Source organism: Macaca nemestrina, chromosome 6 (assembly GCF_043159975.1).
Source record: "Macaca nemestrina isolate mMacNem1 chromosome 6, mMacNem.hap1, whole genome shotgun sequence".
Taxonomy (NCBI): Eukaryota; Metazoa; Chordata; class Mammalia; order Primates; family Cercopithecidae; genus Macaca; species Macaca nemestrina.
In genome coordinates, this window is record NC_092130.1 from 40,150,971 (window position 1) to 40,169,709 (window position 18,739).

The 18,739-nt window shown below is 39.6% G+C and overlaps 1 protein-coding gene across 1 annotated transcript in view; it reads left to right on the plus strand.

Annotated features, from left to right (window-relative positions):
* The window catches only part of LOC105467044 (prefoldin subunit 1), a 61,135-nt gene that overhangs the window by 13,080 nt on the left and 29,316 nt on the right, over positions 1-18,739 (plus strand). Inside the window, exon 3 of the mRNA XM_011716345.3 lies at positions 9,943-10,027. Within this exon, the coding sequence (XP_011714647.1) occupies positions 9,943-10,027 (85 nt within the window). The remainder of the gene's footprint in view (positions 1-9,942; positions 10,028-18,739) is intronic.

Genomic DNA, 18,739 nt, shown 5'->3' on the forward strand with positions numbered 1-18,739 from the left:
TATTTAGCTCATTATCAAATACTGTTGACTATCTTTAAATTTTGTTCAGAATCTGAAGACTTCTGCTTACCACCACCCTGGTCTAATTTACCATTGGTTGATGGCAATTGCTTCCTAACTAGGCAAGCTCCTTGCTTCTGTCCTTAACCCTTGGCTGTTTTCAACTGATCAGCCAGAGTAATCATTTTAAAATGTAAGTGAAGATCACTGTAGTCAAATGGCCTCCCGTTTCATCAGTGAAAAAGACAAAGTCTTTTGCACTTGCCAGTTTCTCTGCCTGAAGCCTTCTTCCAGGTATCTCAGTGGCTTACCTTTTCTCTTCCTTCAGGTCGTTTCTAAAAAGGGAATGAGGCCTTTCATGACCATCCTATTTAAAAGTACACACCTAACCAGCACCCACACTTATTTGCCCCTTGTTGGCTTTATTTTTCTCCATCGTACGTCACCATCTGGCGACAATGATACTATTTGCCTTTCTTTTTTTCTCCTTCTTCTACCCTCCATGGTGTCCAATGTCTTTCTTAAAGAATCAGTATTATTGAGTTATAACTTGTATAGAATGAAATGCGTTCGTTTTAGGAGTACAGTTGGGTGAATTTTGACAAATGTAACCACCGCAATCACGATAAAGAACATTTTCATCACTCTAAAAACTTTCTTGCTTCTTTCAACTCAATCGTCTCCTTCCTTAATCCTGGCTCCAAGCTGCTGCTAATCTGATTTCTATGACTGTAGATTAATTTTTTCTGTTTTAGAACTTTATGTAGATGCAATATATAAATGGAGTCATGTACTTTTACTGAGTGTAATGCTTCTGAGATTTACTCATGACATGTAGGTCAGGCCTCCTCAGGGGCCGTATGCTGGGCTTCAGTTCCATTTATTTTGGTACGCTGGACCTGCCGTTCTCCCTGTGCTTGCTAGCTTCATCTTCAGCTTGGCTACAGGAATTCCAGGGATTTTATTGAGGCATGACAACATCCAGAGTGAGAAAGTGCCATGTTTTCTGGTGTCACCTTCATGGGAGCACCTTTCAAGAAGTCTTCTAATGGTCTCCCACTTATATTTCATGACAGAAACTGAGTCACATGCTAAGGCTTAAATCTTGGGGGATGTAACTGCAATGATTGGGTAAGGCCAATCAAGATTCAGCCTAGAACTTACTTCCCTGATTTACTTGGGGAAATAGAGAATACCCAAACAAAATTGGGGCTCAATCAACAAAAGGAAATGGACATGGGGTAGTTAAACAATAGTGTCTGCCAAAGTCATCAACAATCATAATAGTGATCAATAACTGAGGGCTAGCTATATGAAAACTATTGATATATTTGGGATGAATTAGGCAGAGTTTAGTCTGGGAGCATAGGCAGGCAGGAAGCTATTCAGGAGGTTAGTAATAAGAGCATAAATTAAGGTGGTGGAAGTGGAATAGTGAGGTGAAGGGTCAGTATGAAAGAAAGTGATAAATTGGAAATATAGGGAGGATATCTGCCGTTTTGGGACTTGCACATGGTGATGTTGATGGAAGCTGAAGTTGAGATGGTGAAACTGCTTGTAGGGAATGTTGGTGTGAGTTGATAAAATGAGTTTAATTTGGGCCATATTGAATTTGAGGTGATATGGAACATACAAGTGGAAGTGACCATAGATGCTGGACATAGTGCAGGTGATAGTGGTTGATATTGTTTTGAGGGTTATTAGCTAAGTTGAGGCCTTGAAAATAAGTGAGTTCTCCTAGGGACTTTGGGTAGAGATTGTTTAGCAGAGAGCCTTGCATAGTGCTTGTAGTATGGGCACTGGAGAAGAAAGAAGAAGGAGGGATTTATGGATACAGCAGTTAATGAGGGAAACATGGATAGCATAATGCAGAGATGCAGCAGCAGCATCCCTCAGAGTTAAATTTGAGCATACAGTGATCTGTAGATTGCTTTTGTCTAGGCATGGCAGGATCCAGGTGCTGTATGTCTGTGTTATAACCTAGTACTACATTATTTATTTTGTTGCTCAAATAATTCTGCTTTGACCATTGGGAGCTCTTTGAGATTTTCTCCTTTTCTTTTTCTCCCAGTCTTGAAATGCAGTGGTGTGACTGTGGCTTACTGGACCCTTGACCTCCTGGGCTCAAGCAGTTCTCTACCTCAGCCTCCCAAATAGTTGGGATTACAGGCATGTGCCACCAAACCCAGCTAATTTAGAATTTTTTTTGTAGAGATGGGATTTTGTCATGTTGCCCATGCTGGTCTTGAACTCCTGGACTCAAGTGATCCCCTCACCTCAGCCTCTCAAAGTGCTAGGATTAGAGGCGTGAGCCACTGCGCCTGGCAACTTTATTATTATTATTATTTTCTGAGACAGAGTCTCCCTCTGTCGCCTAGGCTGAAGTGCAGTGGCTTGATCTCAGCTCACTGCAAACTCCGCCTTCCGGGTTCAAGCAGTTCTCTGCCTCAGCCTCGCATGTACCTGGAACTACAGGTACCCGCCACCATGTCTGGCTAATTTTTTTTTGTTTTTAGTAGAGACAGGGTTTTGCCATGTTGTCCCTGCTGGTCTCAAACTACTGACCTCAAGTGATCTGCCCACCTTGGCCTCCCCAAGTGCTGGGATTACAGGTGTGAGCCACCATGCACGGCCAGCAACTTTGTTTTTTCAGAGTAGTTTTAGATTACAGAAAAATTGAGCAGAAAGAACAGCGAGCTCTCACCCCCTTTCCACTCTCTCCCACACTGTTTCTTCTCTTATTAACATCTGGCATTAGTGTGGCACATTCGTTACAATTGATGAAAAAATATTGATAAATTATTGTTAACTAAGATCCATAGTTTACATTAGGGGTCACTCTTTGTGTTATTATACAGTATAGTTTCACTGTCCTCCAAATCCCTTGTGCTCTACCTGTTCTTCCTTCTTCCCCTTCCTTCCGCACTCTCTTCCCTGGTGACCACTGACCTTTTTACTGTTTCTATATATAGTTTTGCCTTTTCCAAAATCTCGTATCGTTGGAATGATGCAGTATATAGCCTTTCATACTATACTGGTTTCTTTGACTTAGCAATATGCATTTAAGGCTCCTCTGTGTCTTTGTGGCTTGATACCTCATTTCATTTTGTTGTTAAATAATATTCTATTGTATGGATGTACTGACAGTTTATCCATTCACTTATTGAAGAATATTTTGGTTGGTTCCAAGTTTTGGCAGTTACAAATGAAGCAGCTGTAAACATTTGCACATGTGCATAGAAGTTTTCAACTCATTTGGATAATGGAGTGCATTTAATTGATCATTTGTTAAGCTTTGTAAGAAGCTGCCAAACTGTCTTCCAAAGTGGGGTGTACCATTTTTGCATTCCCACCATCAGCGAATGAGAGTTTCTGTTGCTTCACAGCTTCACCAGCATACGGTGTTCTCAGTGTTTTGGATTTTATCCATTATACTAGGTGTGTGACAGTATCTCATAATTTTAGTTTATAGTTCCCTAATAACATATGATGTTGAATATCTTTTCACATGCTTATTTGCCATCTGTGTTATCTTTGGTGAGATGTCTGTCAGATCTTTTGCCTGTTTTAAATATGGTCATTTGTTTTCTTATTGTTGAATTTTAAGAGTTCTTTGCATAATTTAGATGCAAGTCCTTTATCAGATATGTGTTTTGCAAATATTTTCTTCCATCTGTGGCTTGTCTTGTCTTTAGCTTTTTGTTTTTACAGTACTTCCTGACCACCTCATACTGCAGTGTGCTCCAGGTTCATCTTGTATTTTCCCTGCTGAGCCTTATAGTTAGTCATTTCTCCAACGAGCTGTGGTTCCTGATTCCTTTTAATGCGTAATGATTATTTAGAAACCTATATCTGGTCATTGGGTTTATTTGTTACTACTGAGGTGTTACTGTTTCTAGGTCCTCTGGTGACTAGCAATAGATAATATGTGTATATATGCTACTGATTCATGTGTATGCACATATCTACATTTGTTTCTGTGTCTATTCATCACTGTACACATACTAAGCTGAATATGAGTTTATACGGATATCTCCGACTCTTCGATACCACAGTGTTCATTTTAGCCTTCCTTTCTTGCTTATTTGTAACTTCTCTCTAACATGAGAAACCTGGCTCCTGTGGTCCATTGTCCATTTACTTATTTATTTATCCCAGTACACATATAAAGCAATTTCAGAATTGTTTGCCTGTATCTCCTGTGAGAAACAAATTTAACCAACTAGTTAATCCAAGGTTGATTGGATTATTTGTATACATGTATTCACATATACACATATTTGTAATAACTTACATTAGAGCCATTATAGTATGGTACAAGAAAGACCAAATATTCTAATCTAATACATACAAGCTGGGCAAGGTATTTAACCTGATTAGGTCTTATTTTTGTACTTGGTAATTTTTTACATACTTAGAAAACATTGGCCGGGCATGGTGGCTCACTCCTATAATCCCAACTCTTTGGGAAGCCGAGGTGGTTGGATCACCTGAGGTCAGCAGTTCGAAACTAGCCTGGACAACGTGGTAAAATCCTATCACTGCTGAAATAACAAAAATTAACTGGGTGTGGTGGCAGGCACCCGTAATCCTAGCTACTCCAGAGGTTGAGGCACGAGAATTACTTGAACCCTGGAGGCGGAGTTTGCAGTGAGCTGAGGTGGCATCACTGCACTCCAGCCTGGGCAACAGAGCAAGACTGTCTCCCCCCACAAAAAAAAAAAAAAAAAAAATTGAGGATTCAAGAGGAAACATTTTTCAAGCGATGAATTTTAAAAAGCTCTCTCTTTCTTTTCCAGTCCCATTTCATCTTTGTGTAAATCCTTTTTTATTTTACTTATTTTTTCATCTTGCAAATGGAATGACATGTTGTTGTTTTTTTTTTGAGACAAGAGTCTCATTCTGTCTCCCAGGCTGGAGTGCAATGGTACGTTCTTGGCACACCGCAACCTCCGCCTCCTGGGTTCAAGTGATTCTCCTGCCTCAGCCTCCCGAGTAGCTGGGATTACAGGCACCTGCCACCACGCCAGCTAATTTTTTTGTATTTTTAGTAGAGATGGGGTTTCACCATGTAGGCCAAGCTGGTCTCGAACTCCTGACCTCAAGTGACCCACCTACCTCAGCCTCCTAAAGTGCAGGGATTACAGCTGTGAGCCACCACACCTGGCCAACATGCTAATTTTTTAAATGTGAGTTTTTACTTACTGTATTGACATCTTTACATGTCAATAAAAATACTGTTTTGTTTTGTTTTTTAATTTTCAGTTTGGTTTTTTATTTAATTAGTCATTCTTTTTAAAAAAATTTATTTATTTTTTAGGGATGGGCCATTGCTATGTTGCCCAGGTCCTGGACTTGAACTCTTGGACTTAAGCCATCCTCACACTTCACCTTTCTGAGTAGCTAGGACTACAGGTGCATGCCATTATGCCTGGCTGCCCCCTTGGTTTTATCTCCTGTTTTGTATCCTATTTCTGTGCCAGTGTGGATGCTTAAGGTCTCCAGGATTCAGCATAAACTCTCAGGGTAAAAGCCAATTTACTGCTGTCTTACATTCCTCAATTCCCAGTTTCACTTCACTTTGGGCCTTTGTGGAATCCTTCCTTTTGTGTTAGTTCAACAAAATGTTAAAAAAAAAATTTTTTTTTTGCTTTGTTTTTAATCAGGAGTGTTCAGGGTATCTACTCTTTATGCCAATAACAGAAGTCTCTAACTCACTGAGCAGTCCACAATGTGGATATGCCATAAAGTTTCCTTACTAAGGAAGTGATTAAGAAATATATTCAATTAAAAAAAATTAAAGTAGAAAAGATTCAATTTATTTCTACTTCCTTCCATGCTAAAAATTACAACATAAAAATTCATTAACTTTCCTCACCCGTGGAGTTAGGCAAAGAAGCAAGATAGGCTCATTCTTATGTCTCTTCTATGCCGCTTAATTTGTGGATACCCTGAAACCTAAATGCTATTAGGACACATTTTTAGACACCCTCTAAAAATTTCCCACCCAAAGTGAACTTGTCATAAGCATTTCGTTGTTTCTGAATAGCATATGTCTAGGTGACCATACTTTGGAAAGTGTGTCCAAAATGCAGCAGTGCAACTGATCTGAGATTGTGTTTTGGGCAGGTGAACAACGGTTTTGATTCATACTGAGTTATAAGAAAGTGGAAGTTGTACCAAACTGCAGGACGATTTAGAAAATGGAGTCTGGTGTTTCTCAAATAATCAAAACCAAAAGCCATCAGAATTATGTTTTCAAATGGCATAATTACAAATAAATGAATAAGTGAAATAGCAGGTTACAAGTCCTTGAGAGTGGACATTGCAGAGGCACATGAATTTCCAGGTCAAAGAAGAGGCCTTTTGCAAAGCATCAACTCGAATTCAGGTTATATAATCCTGAGTATTTGAAGCATGTTATCTGCATATTATCTGTCATGAGAGAATACTTTCCCTCTTCATGGTTTATTTTTCCTTATTGGTACATTTTGAACTCCAGAATTCTTTATTTACTATTTGGCTTTCCATAAACAGTCAGGCAGAATGACTATGAGATTCTCTACATTGAGAAACTGTGTACATAATATTTGCTTATGAAAAGACTCATATTATCATGATAAATCCTTTCTCTTCACATAGTATCTGATAATCCAATGCCCTTTTAAACAATAGGAAAGATGTTTTCGAAAGACTTTTTTTCAGAAATCAGATGTTTCTTGCAGCCCTTTCCAATCTTCATACAATGTATCTTTGCCATTTTTTAAATTGAGGACGAAACCAAACTTTGCATAAGTTTTTGTGTTTGAATTTTTACTGTGTAACTACTCTTTGAGGTAGACATTTGCATTTACCCAACACTCATCCTTGTTTAAAACTTGCGTGGCTGAGATGTCCTTAGGCTTATAGTAGTAAGTTGGCCAGCTTCGGTGGAATCTCTCTGGCCTTTGAAGTTGGCACAGTCAAATATAGCTACCTCAAAGGATATGTGGTCATGGAAAAACATGTTTTTGTTGTTGAGTGTTCTTGCTTTCTAGTAATTTTATTTTCTGCTCAAGAGATTTAGTATCTGTTCAGAAACTTTATTTTTAAAGGCCACATAAGTAATGACTTGACCTCTAATCTTAGCTTTGAAATTTTCCCAGACACTAACAAAGATGATGTCTGATGACCTTTTGAGAATAGTACTCATTGGCCAGCTATCAGTGCTACTTAAAAATGTATATTTTACTCAAAAAATTATTGCCATGGCTAAAAGACTTTCTCAGTAAAATCACATGTTATAACATAATTTGGTGACTCTTGCACCTTGTTTTAGAATAGTTTTTACATGGCATTACTGAGACTTAATACTGTTCAAAACAACTCTTCTCTTCAAATACAAATATGAGTGAGTTCTGAGAAAAATATTCTGTAAACCATAATCTTATCTGAAATAGCACCTGTCTCTTGGATCCAGTAAGAATATTTTAGACATGAAGGGTTCTATAGTAAAAGACATAGAATTAATCCTTGTTTTGCATGAATGTGGGCTATCTTTCCTGTAAATATACAGTAAGGTTTTTACAAATAATCAAGTTACTACTGAAGACTAAGATCATCAGTTAGATTATCTGGGCTGGGCTGGGCGCAGTGGCTCACGCTTGTAATCCCAGCACTTTGGGAGACCAAGGCAGGCAGATCACGAGGTCAGGAGATCGAGACCATCCTGGCTAACATGGTGAAACCCTGTCTCTACTAAAAAATAGAAAAAATTAGCCAGGCATGGTGGTGGGTGCTTGTAGTCCCAGCTATTCGGGAGGCTGAAGCAAGAGAGTGGCATGAACCTGGGAGGCGGAGCTTGCAGTAAGCCAAGATTGTGCCACTGCACTCCAGCCTGGGCGACAGAGTGAGAGTCCGTCTCAAAAAAAAAAAAAAAATTATCCGAGCTGGCCACATTAGCATATAAGCTTAATAATTAGTGGAGTAAAAGAAGTTCATCAGATTGTATTAATATATGTGGTAAGGCTTAGTTATGAAGAAGAGGGGAAAAGGCAGTTTTCTTTCAGGGGTTGGGGCATAGCTAATTGCCCTTTTTGGTCTGTTTTTTTTTTTTTTTTTTTTTTTTTTTGAGACGGAGTCTCGCTGTGTCTCCCAGGCTGGAGTGCAGTGGCGTGATCTCGGCTCACTGCAAACTCCGCCTCCTGGGGTTCACGCCATTCTCCCGCCTCAGCCTCCCAGTAGCTGAGACTACAGGCGCCTGCAACCACGCCCGGCTAGTTTTTTGTATTTTTAGTAGAGACGGGGTTTCACCATGTTAGCCAGGATAGTCTCGATCTCCTGACCTCGTGATCCACCCGCCTCGGCCTCCCAAAGTGCTGGGATTACAGGCTTGAGCCACCGCGCCCGGCCTGGTCTGTTTTTACTTGTCTTATATCTATAATAACAGACTCTCTTGATAAGAACCCACCTAGGCACAATGATGTTTTTGTGGGGTTGGCAGAGGAAACTGCATGTTGCTACCTTTTTATGTTTTCTCGTTTGGCTTTTTGTTAAGAGATGATGTTTAGTTCTTTGTTGCTGAACTCTGTTAGTGCAAAGAGAAGAAAAGTCTTGCTTAATTAATTGCAATATTAAATTGAAATCTATTTTAGCTTCCTTAGACAGTCCTGAAAGAGATTTGCGTAACTGGGGTCTTCCCTTGGTTCCAGTGGAGGGGAAATATTTCAGTTCACTTTCTTGAGGCTGTAAAAGTTTGTTCTTCCTTTTCCTGCAGCAAGAATTGTGAACATAAAGTCATAAAACAGATTCAGTGTTAATTTTTAAAACGTCTCCATATTTCCACCCTCATCAGTGGCAAATAATGTGCCTGACAGTAAAATGGAAAAAGTTGAAAATTTCCACTTGTACGTTTTGAGCTTTTCAGAGGTACTATACACTCTGGAAATAATAATAAAAGATCCTAAGGCTTATACAGTGCTTTTTGTTTGAGGAACTCATATAAACACTAATGCATTGATCTTAACAACAGTACTTGATTGTGACTTTAAAAGGTCATGAGTTACTGCTGCTTTTTTTTTTTTGGTAAAAAAAAAAAGATGGAGGGGCACTCCACTTTACAAATATTGTTTAAAAAATATCTAGATAAAAATTGAAACAGATAACTGAAAAAACAAAACTTATAGGGTTTTTTTTGTTTGTATGTTGACTTTTCTTTGGCCTATGATATATTTTTATTCCTTTATTTTTTCTTTTACATATGAATCTACTTGAAGCCTGATTTTCTTTTCTTTTCTTTTCTTTTTTTTTTTTTATGTTTTTAAGACAGGATCTTGCTCTGTTACCCAAGCTGGAGTGCAGTAGCACAATCATGGCTCACTGTGGCCTTGACATCCCAGTCTCAACTGATCCTCCCACCTCAGCCTCCCGAGTAGCTGGGACTACAGGCGTGTGCCACTGTGCCCGGCTAATATTTTAAATTTATTTTTTGTAGAGATGGGGTCTCATCATGTTGCCTGGGCTGGTCTTGAATTCCCAGGCTCCTGCCTCGGCCTCTCAAAGTGCTGGGATTACAGGTGTGAGCTACTGTGCCCAACTCCCGCCACCCCCCCTCTTTTTTTTTTAATGAGACAGGGTCTTGCTATGTTGCCCAGACTAGACTCAGACACCTGGGCTCAAACAATCCTTCTACCTCAGCCTCCTGAGTATGGGAACTGTAGGCCCGCACCGCTGTTCCCTGCCTGATTCCTATATTAAATAAGAAAGCAGAATCTACTTTTAAGCCTTTATTCCTACTCAGCCAGGAAGGTTTAAACCTGTGGTGGTTTCCTGAGCTTGACATATTATGTTAATATGCATTTGTCCTTTTAGTTTGCTCAGTTCAATATTTGTGGTATGTAGCTATTGATTTCGATGAATACAATAGTCATGTGGCTTAATTTTCAACTTTCTTGTGTTTCATAGGTTTATTCTTCAGTCCAAGGAAGCAATTCACAATCAGCTGTTAGAGAAGCAGAAAATAGCAGAAGAAAAAATTAAAGAACTAGAAGTAAGTTTTTATTGGCAATAGGAGTTAACTTTTGGGAGAAAGTAGTAGTCTTATTGTGTCATATTACATGAAAATGTATGCCTGCCTGCCAAAGTAATGTCATATTATTTTTATTTTTTATAATTACGTTGGAGCCGTGAAGCTGTCATATTCATATTCATAGTGTGTATAAGACCAAAACAAAAAAAGAATAGTGTCTTCTTTGGAACTGTAGAGAATTTTGATGAGATGGTTTTAACCTGAATGTATTTTGTTCATTGCCCTTGAATGTGTTTATTCTTTAAAAAAGAAAAACAAAACCATAAACAAAATGTGATGTATATTTAAACAACACATGTGTATTGGATTGTGGTGGATAGGCAGGAGAGTGGGTAATAATGATAAATTTTAGAGGATCTTGGTATAGGGTCTTTTTTACACGTTGTAATTCCTTTAACCTAAATTAGGTTCTATATAAGGACAAAGTAGCAAGCTGTAACCAATTAGCTATCTGAAGGATGGTGCTCCAATGAGAACAATTTTTTGTTTTTAGCTAGGGAAAAAGATGATAGGTAACAGTAAGCAAATCTTTGGAAATACTACTTTATTATTATTATTATTATTATAGTTTATTTATACATTAAGACCTTTAGTGACATATTCTTCTTGGGCTTTGGTGAAAGGCCCATCCTGTGTATAGTAAAAGTTAGACTGGACAAAAAGCTGGTTATTATTTCTTACGGACCAAGATTTCCCCACATGTGGGTAGATACATTGACTTCGTAGGTCATTTCATCTAATTTCTGTGAGTACTGTTTGAGGCAGAGGATCAGAATCTAACTCATCTCTCTGCTGAATTTGGGAGCTACAACCTACAACAAGGATTTCTTAGGTTCACTGAATAGGCCTGGCCTGGGAGTGTATAGTATCTTAGGTTACTTAGGCTTATTTTTGACTACTGATAGTTGAAACAAACTTGATACTAGATTTGCAGCTTAGAAAAGTATATTGTAAAAACAAGACAAAAAAGCAAAAAAACCAAGTAAAGAAAAAACAGCCTGTGATAACCAGGTTATTGTTGTGTCCTATTTTAACATTTTAATCAGCTTAACTGTTTTAAGAGGTTCAATTTGATATCTTGTGTTTTTACTCATAAGAAACAATTAAAAACCCAAACAAAATCATTTCATGTAGATAAAACAAAATGCATTTTTGCAACTGTTGGTAAATATATTTAAAATTGTCCTAATGAATAATAAGTAGTGAGGTAATGTGTATACAGTTCTCTTTATGAAAACAAACATTTGTGTATGAATATTGAAGATGATATGTAAGGATATATATTAAATTGTTAATACTGTTTACCCTAAAGAAATTAGATGGGACGTAGGGGTAAATGATTTTTTTCTTTTTCTTTCTTTCTTTCTTTCTTTTTTTGAGATGGAGTTTTGCTCTTGTTGCCCAGGCTGAAGTGCAGTGGTGTGATCTCGGCTCACCGCAACCTCCACCTCCCGGCTTCAAGCGATTCTCCTGTCTCAGCCTCCCGAGTAGCTGGGATTACAGGCATGCGCTACCACGCCCTGCTAATTTTGTATTTTTAGTAGAGATAGGGTTTCTCCTTGTTGGTCAGGCTGGTCTCAAACTCCCAGCCTCAGGTGATCTGCCTGCCTCGGCCTCCCAAAGTGCTGGGATTATAGGCATGAGCCACCGCGCCCAGCCTTGATTTTTTTCTTATAATTTCTGTGATAATAAATTGTAACAAATATACATTAACTTTTTTGTTGTTAACTTTTATGATTAAAAAATCAGCAGAGCGGGCACAGTGGCAAATGCTTGTAGTCCCAGCTGTGGGAGGCTGAAGCAGGAGGATTGCCTGAGGCACTCCAGCCTGGGCAACATAACAAGACCTTGTCTCTTTAGGGGGAAAAAAAAACCCAAAAAAACAACCAAAAAAAAAAAAAAAACAAACCCCCAATTATCAAGGTGAATTTGCCACAGGTGATGATTTTATCAATACTGTACTGCTCAGTTCTGGTGAGTATTAAGAAGTTTATTTTCTAAAAGTTTCCTTTTGTTGAGTGTCTCAAATACTGCTAGAATATTTTATCTTTTAGAAAGTTCTTTTTTCTTTTTTAATTTTTCATTTTACGTGTTATTTACATTATAAAAGCAATAGAAGTACACCATAAATAAAGAAAATAAAATCTAAAACAAATGATTAAACAATGAAAATATTACTTTGTTTTTCCACTCTCAGTGCATCCAAATGTCACCTCTACAGTTTCTGTATCATTCCAAACTTCCATATTTATATAAAGACATTCATACATGCATATACACAACATTTTTTTAAAAGAGGAATTATGCTATATATACTGTTTTCCATCATTTGATAATTTATCTTTCTACTTTAGTAATATAAATCCAGTTTATACACAATTTCTTTTTTCTGATTCCCATCATCATAGGCTCCTTACCATGAGCCTTATTTCGGCATTTAGTGTATTCTCCAGTACTTTTCTAACATGTAACAGTATCACCCAGTGTATACTCCCCTCTCTTCCCTGAAACAATCCTATACTTTTCCACTGCCACAACTTTGTAGTTTTATTACTTCAGCACACCCCCACATGTGCACTCATGTGCATATACACTGTTAATTGTGGTGTTCAAATTTTCTGTGTATCTTACTGAATTATCATCTGCTTATTCATATCATCTGCTTACTGAGGGACGTGATGAATCTTCTTCTATGACAGTGTTTATCAGTTTCTCCTCAGTCTGTCAGTTTAGTGGGCAGTGATATTTAGAGACTACAGTGTTGGGGGGCAAGTGCTTGTTATTACCGTATACAAAGTTTGGAGCTTATTTTTGTTGTTGTTGTTGTTGTTTTTGCTTTTTTTGAGACGGAGTCTCATTCTTTCACCTAGGCTGGAGTCCAGTGGTGCTTCTTGGCTCACCACAACCTCTGCCTCCCAGGTTCAAGCGATTCTTCTGCCTCAGCCTCCTGAGTACCTGGGACTACAGGCCCACCACACCTGGCTAATTTTTGTATTTTTAGTAGAGACGGGGTTTCACCATGTTGGCCAGGCTGATCTCGAACTCCTGACCTCGTGATCCACCCACCTTGGCCTCCCAAGGTGCTGGGATTACAGGTGTGAGCTATCACGGCCGACTGGAGCATGTGTTTTATTCTGTTTTATATTAGGAATTTCTCAGCTCTTCTGTTTATATTCATTTATTTTTTGTTTTGAGATGGCGTCTTGCTCTGTTGTCCAGGCTGGAGTGCAGTGGCATGATCTTGGCTCACTGCAGCCTCTGCCTTCTGAGTTCAAGCGATTCTCCTGCATCAGCCTCCCGAGTAGCTGGGATTACAGCCACCATGCCTGGCTACTTTTTGCATTTTTAGTAGAGACAGGGTTTCACCATGTTGGCCGGGCTGGTCTTGAACTCCTGACCTCGTGATCCACCCACCTCAGCCTCCCAAAGTGCTGGGATTACAGATGTGAGCCACAGCACCTGACCTCTCAGCTCTTTTAAAGATAACCATTCTACTGACTTGTGGCTTCCACTGTTGCTAAGAAGTCATCTGTTAGTCTAATTGTTGTTAATTTGTCTTTTCTGTCTACCTGTTTTTACTTGTCTATGTCTTTCATGCTTTGTAGTTTCTCTGGGATGTGTTTAGGTGTCAATTTATTCCTTTTTATTTTTATGTATTTTTTTTTTAATTTGAGATGGGGTCTCACTCTGTCACTCAGGTTGGCTTGCAGTTGGGTGATCTCAGTTCACTGCAGCCTCCACCTCCCAGGCTTAAGCAATCCTCCCACCTCAGCCTTCCAAGTAGCTGAGACCACAGGCACGCCACCACGCGTGGCTAATATTTTTTTCTTTATCTTACTCAGAATTTGTTGGGTTTCCTGAGTCTGAGGATTAGTGTTTTTTTAAAAATAAATTCTGGAAAATTGGTATTTCTGAAGATTTCTTCTTTCTTATTTTGTTTATTAATGGTATTTCCTTTTGGTATTTTTTCCCACCTTTAAACTGGCTGCTACCACCATCTACAGTAGGATATTAACTGATTTTAGCATGTCCAGTTTTCTCTCATTCAGTTCTTTAGCATATTTAAGTTAGAATGACCTTTCTAAAATGTTAAATCTGGTCATATTACTCCCTCATGTAAAACCAATTGTTGTCCTTAGGGTTAAGTTCAAACTATTTTTTTGAGATGGAGTTTTGCTCTTGTTGCTCAGGCTGGAATGCAATGGCACAATCTTGGCTCACTGCAACCTCCATCCTGGGTACAAGTGATTCTCCTGCCTCAGCCTCCTGAGTAGCTGGGACTACAGGCATGTGCCACCATAACCAGCTAATTTTTTTGTATTTTTAGTAGAGACGGGGTTTCAACATTTTGGCCAGTCTGGTCTCAAACTCCTGACCTTGGGTGATCCACCCACCTCGGCCTCCCAAAGTGCTAGGATTATAGGTGTGAGTGAGCCATTCCACCCAACCAGTTCAAACTTTTTGACATACCTTGAAGGCCTTTAAAGATATGATTTCTGTTTATTTCTCTCATCCCTCTCATTTCTTCTGCCTTCTCTTATATTGTATGATTTAGCCATGCAAAACTACTCTCAGTCTTTCTTTCTTTTTTTTGAGACAGTGTCTCACTCTGTCGCCCAGGTGGGAGTGCAGTGGTGCTATGTTGCCTCACAGCAATCTCTGCCTCCTGGGTTGGAACAGTTCTCCTGCCTCAGGCTCCCGAGTAGCTGGGATTACAGGTGTGTGCTACCACGCCCAGCTAATTTTTGTATTTTTAGTAGAGACAGGGTTTTGCATGTTGGCCAGACTGGTCTTGAACTCCTGACCTCAGGTGATCCACCCACCTCTGCCTTGCAGAGTGCTGGGATTACAGGCATGAGCCACAGCGCTCGCCCAATACTCTCAGTCTTTGGAGCTTGCCCTTTTTTCATTCTACTAGATCTTTGAAAAGTAGTTATCTTTACTTTGGAACTTCCTCCTTCTGCTTTTATCAACTCCATCTACTAATCCTTCAGATCTTAGTATAGAGTTACTTCTCCTGAGAAGCATTTTCTGATTCCTCAATCTTAAGGTAGGTGCTTCTTTCTTGTGTTCTCTGATTACTCTGTTAGTTTCTTAGCACATTGTGGAGATTTGGAAATATGAGTAAATCATATTTAGTTGAGTAAATATGAGTGAAAAAAAGTTGAGTAAATCATAAATATGGTTTCCTATTACTTTGGAAGCTTGATACAGATTTAGAGCTCTAAATGATTTTCCCCAAGTCCTTGGTGTTCTCCTCGTTCAAAATCTGCAGTCTCTTCTTCTAGACCTAGTGTTTCTTGCCAGTCTAATCTACTTCATTTTAATCCTCTATAATTATCATCATCATCATCATCATCATCATCAATTTCTCTCCTGAGATACCCTGTATTAAGTTGGGGAGGCACATTTTATACCCAACTCTGTAGACAAAGGCCAGGCCATTTCTATTTACCATGTTTTCTTCTCTGAAAGAGTAAGGTTCATATTGGTTGGGGTCAGAGTTCCAGTTTTTGATCAAAGCTGTTAACTTGTTTCACTGATTTGGCCCACTGAGTATGCTTCCCCACCCTCTACCCACAGTTTGTGTAGATGGCAGGAGGGCCAAACGTTTTCCATGACATAGGTGCTGGTCTGATTCAGGTTCTCTAATCTGATAGCCCATTTTCATTAGTATTTGCTAGGTTCCCTTTTACCCAGCTTTGTTCTTTCTGTTTCTTTATACTTGCGCTCTCCTGATTTCATTTTTCTGGTCTTTATGAGTGCAAAGCTTACCTAGAATTTGTTTAGCTTTTTATAGCTTTGTCATGCTGTGCCCTATGTCATCAGCCAGCCAAGTGGCCTCATCTGCTGGCCCTTGTCTCTTATAGGCAGGGGTGGGGGTCCTACTTGCCCTCATGTTAATCTTGATAGGGAGGCATATTTCTTATTAGCAGAGTAATCACAAGCACTGTCTTAATGGTGGGAAGATAGTGTTACTGTCTTTTTTTCCTTAGAACTTCTTTGTTGAACCTATGGATTGTACAAAGAATAAAGAAAAAAAAGAACTTCCTTTTACTTTTTTTTTTTTTTTTTTGAGACGAAGTCTTGCTCTGTTACCCAGGCTGGAGTGTGGTATCGCGATCTCGGCTCACTGCAATCTCTGTGTCCCAGGTTTAAGTGATTCCCCTGCCTTAGCCTCCCAAGTAGCTGGGATTACAGGTGCCTGGGCTAATTTTTGTATTTTTAGTAGAGACTGGGTTTCACCATGATGGCCAGGCTGATCTTGAACTCCTGGGTGATCCAGCTGCTTCAGCCTCCTTAAGTGCTAAGATTACAAGGATGAGCCACTGCTCCCTGCCTCTTTTTACATTTTAATACCCCTATATTAGACTGTTCTTCAGGCCATCATCACTTTAATGGGATTAATTGGGAAGTATTTTCATAACAGGCGCACGATATATGTAGATTTAATCTTTCGTTATAAAGGTGGTATATCAAATTCTGGAAGAGAATACATCCTAACCGTGATTAGTAGACCAATGAAGCTGATCCTATTCACGAGAAAATACAAAATGGTGGCTTTAATATGATAGAGTAACCATGTTATTTTTGTCATTTTTTGAGGAAATTTTCTATTTTAAAAAAATACTGATAATAACTTTCTAAAGAAGGTACTGAGTGCATAATACCTAATACAGTACTTGTTTGAAAAGTACCCAAGCGTAATTTTAGAAAATAGCATGACTACAACTGTGATTTGGAATTATGACATGAGTCTTATCTGTCTTTGTAAAATAATTTTCTTTTTATAATGTTTAACATTGATTGGTACAAAGAGAAAGTAGAAGTCTTTTTTGACAAAATCAGTTTTAAAGTTGAGTTAAAACTATTGATATAGATTGAGGAGATCTGTATCTTCTAAAGAGTGGGAAATCCATCCTCTGTTTTTGCTAACCTTTTTGGAGGTAAGCAGGAAAAAATTAATGGGCCTCTTTTGCAGTTAGGAAAATTTAAATCATCATTCAGATGATCTAGAGATCAGCTCCTGATCTTCTGAATCTCAACTATTGGGAATTCTTGAGGTAAATGTAAACTTTCTTTTTTTTTTTTTTTTTTTTGAGACGGAGTCTGGCTCTGTGGCCCAGGCTGGAGTGCAGTGGCCGGATCTCAGCTCACTGCAAGCTCCACCTCCCGGGTTCACGCCATTCTCCTGCCTCAGCCTCCCGAGTAGCTGGGACTACAGGCGCCCGCCACCTCGCCCGGCTAGTTTTTTGTATTTTTTTAGTAGGGACGGGGTTTCACCGTGTTAGCCAGGATGGTCTCGATCTCCTGACCTCGTGATCCGCCCATCTCGGCCTCCCAAAGTGCTGGGATTACAGGCGTGAGCCACCGCGCCCGGCCCGTAAACTTTCAATGATACATTTGAACACATTTTTTGCCACCATTGCCTTATGTTTTTTTTTTTGTTGTTGTTCCAGGTGGGGGCCAAACAGTTACTGCTTCAACCTAAGTCTGTTATATTTTAGGAACATGTGTATACAGGTTAACCAGCTTCCTTCTCCTCTGTCTGCAACATGGTTACCACTCCTTCTACCACCCTTGTTAGCTCAGCAACAACAGAATAAGAATAAGGAAACCCAGGACATTCTGGCCTGCTTAGTACCACTTCTGATGTAGAATGTTGCAATACCAGGGTTGTTGAAATAACTTCCCAGCCCATATCATATGTAAAATCTAAAAACTGTGTAAAAGTCTTGAAGTGTAAAGTCCCAGCTCTTCCACAGAAATGACAATTTTAGTCAGACAGTGGTTCCTGAAATAAATAGGAAGAATGGCGGTGAGAGAACAGGATAGGAGGTGCCTGTGACACTCTGCAGTTGGCTTAGGTTTGATACTGTGATGAGAACATGCTTTGGAGGGTTTCCCATGATTGAGGAAATTTTACTCTGCCTGTTGAGGATCATTTTTTCCATCGCATGGGTGGTGACTGGTAGGCATTTGGATGGATGTCCAGTTTTGCCCTAAGTATGGCATTTTTGAGCTGGTACTGTTGGTGTATATAATAGGAGCCCCCATTTGGAGGTGATGTCAGGTGGACTCTGCTATATGATAGGCACTGATTCTTACTTCTGTTTCCCTCCCTCCCTCCCTCCCTCCCTCCCTCCCTCCCTCCCTCCCTCCCTCCCTCCCTCCCTCCCTCCCTCCCTTCCTTCCTTCCTTCCTTCCTTCCTTCCTTCCTTCCTTCCTTCCTTCCTGACTCTACTATATGATAGGCACTGATTCTTACCTCTATTTTTCTCCCTCCCTCCCTCCCTCCTTCCCTCTCTCCCTCCGTTCCTCCCTCCCTTCCTTCCTTCCTTCCTTCCTTCCTTCCTTCCTTCCTTCCTTCCTTCCTTCTTTCCTTTTTTTTGAGATGGAGTCTCGCTCTGTCACCTAGGCTGGAGTGCAATGGCACGATCTCGGCTCACTGCAACCTCCACCTCCCGGGTTCAAGCGATTCTTCTACCTCAACCTCCCGAGTAGCTGGGACTACAGGTGCATGGCACCATGCCCAGCTAATTTTTGTATTATTAGTAGAGATGGGGTTTCACCTTATTGGCCAGGCTGGGTGTTACCTCTGTTTTTCAATGAAGAAAGGAGGGCAGGGGATAGCAGAGCCAATGACAGAATTTTTTTTTTTTTTTTTTTTTT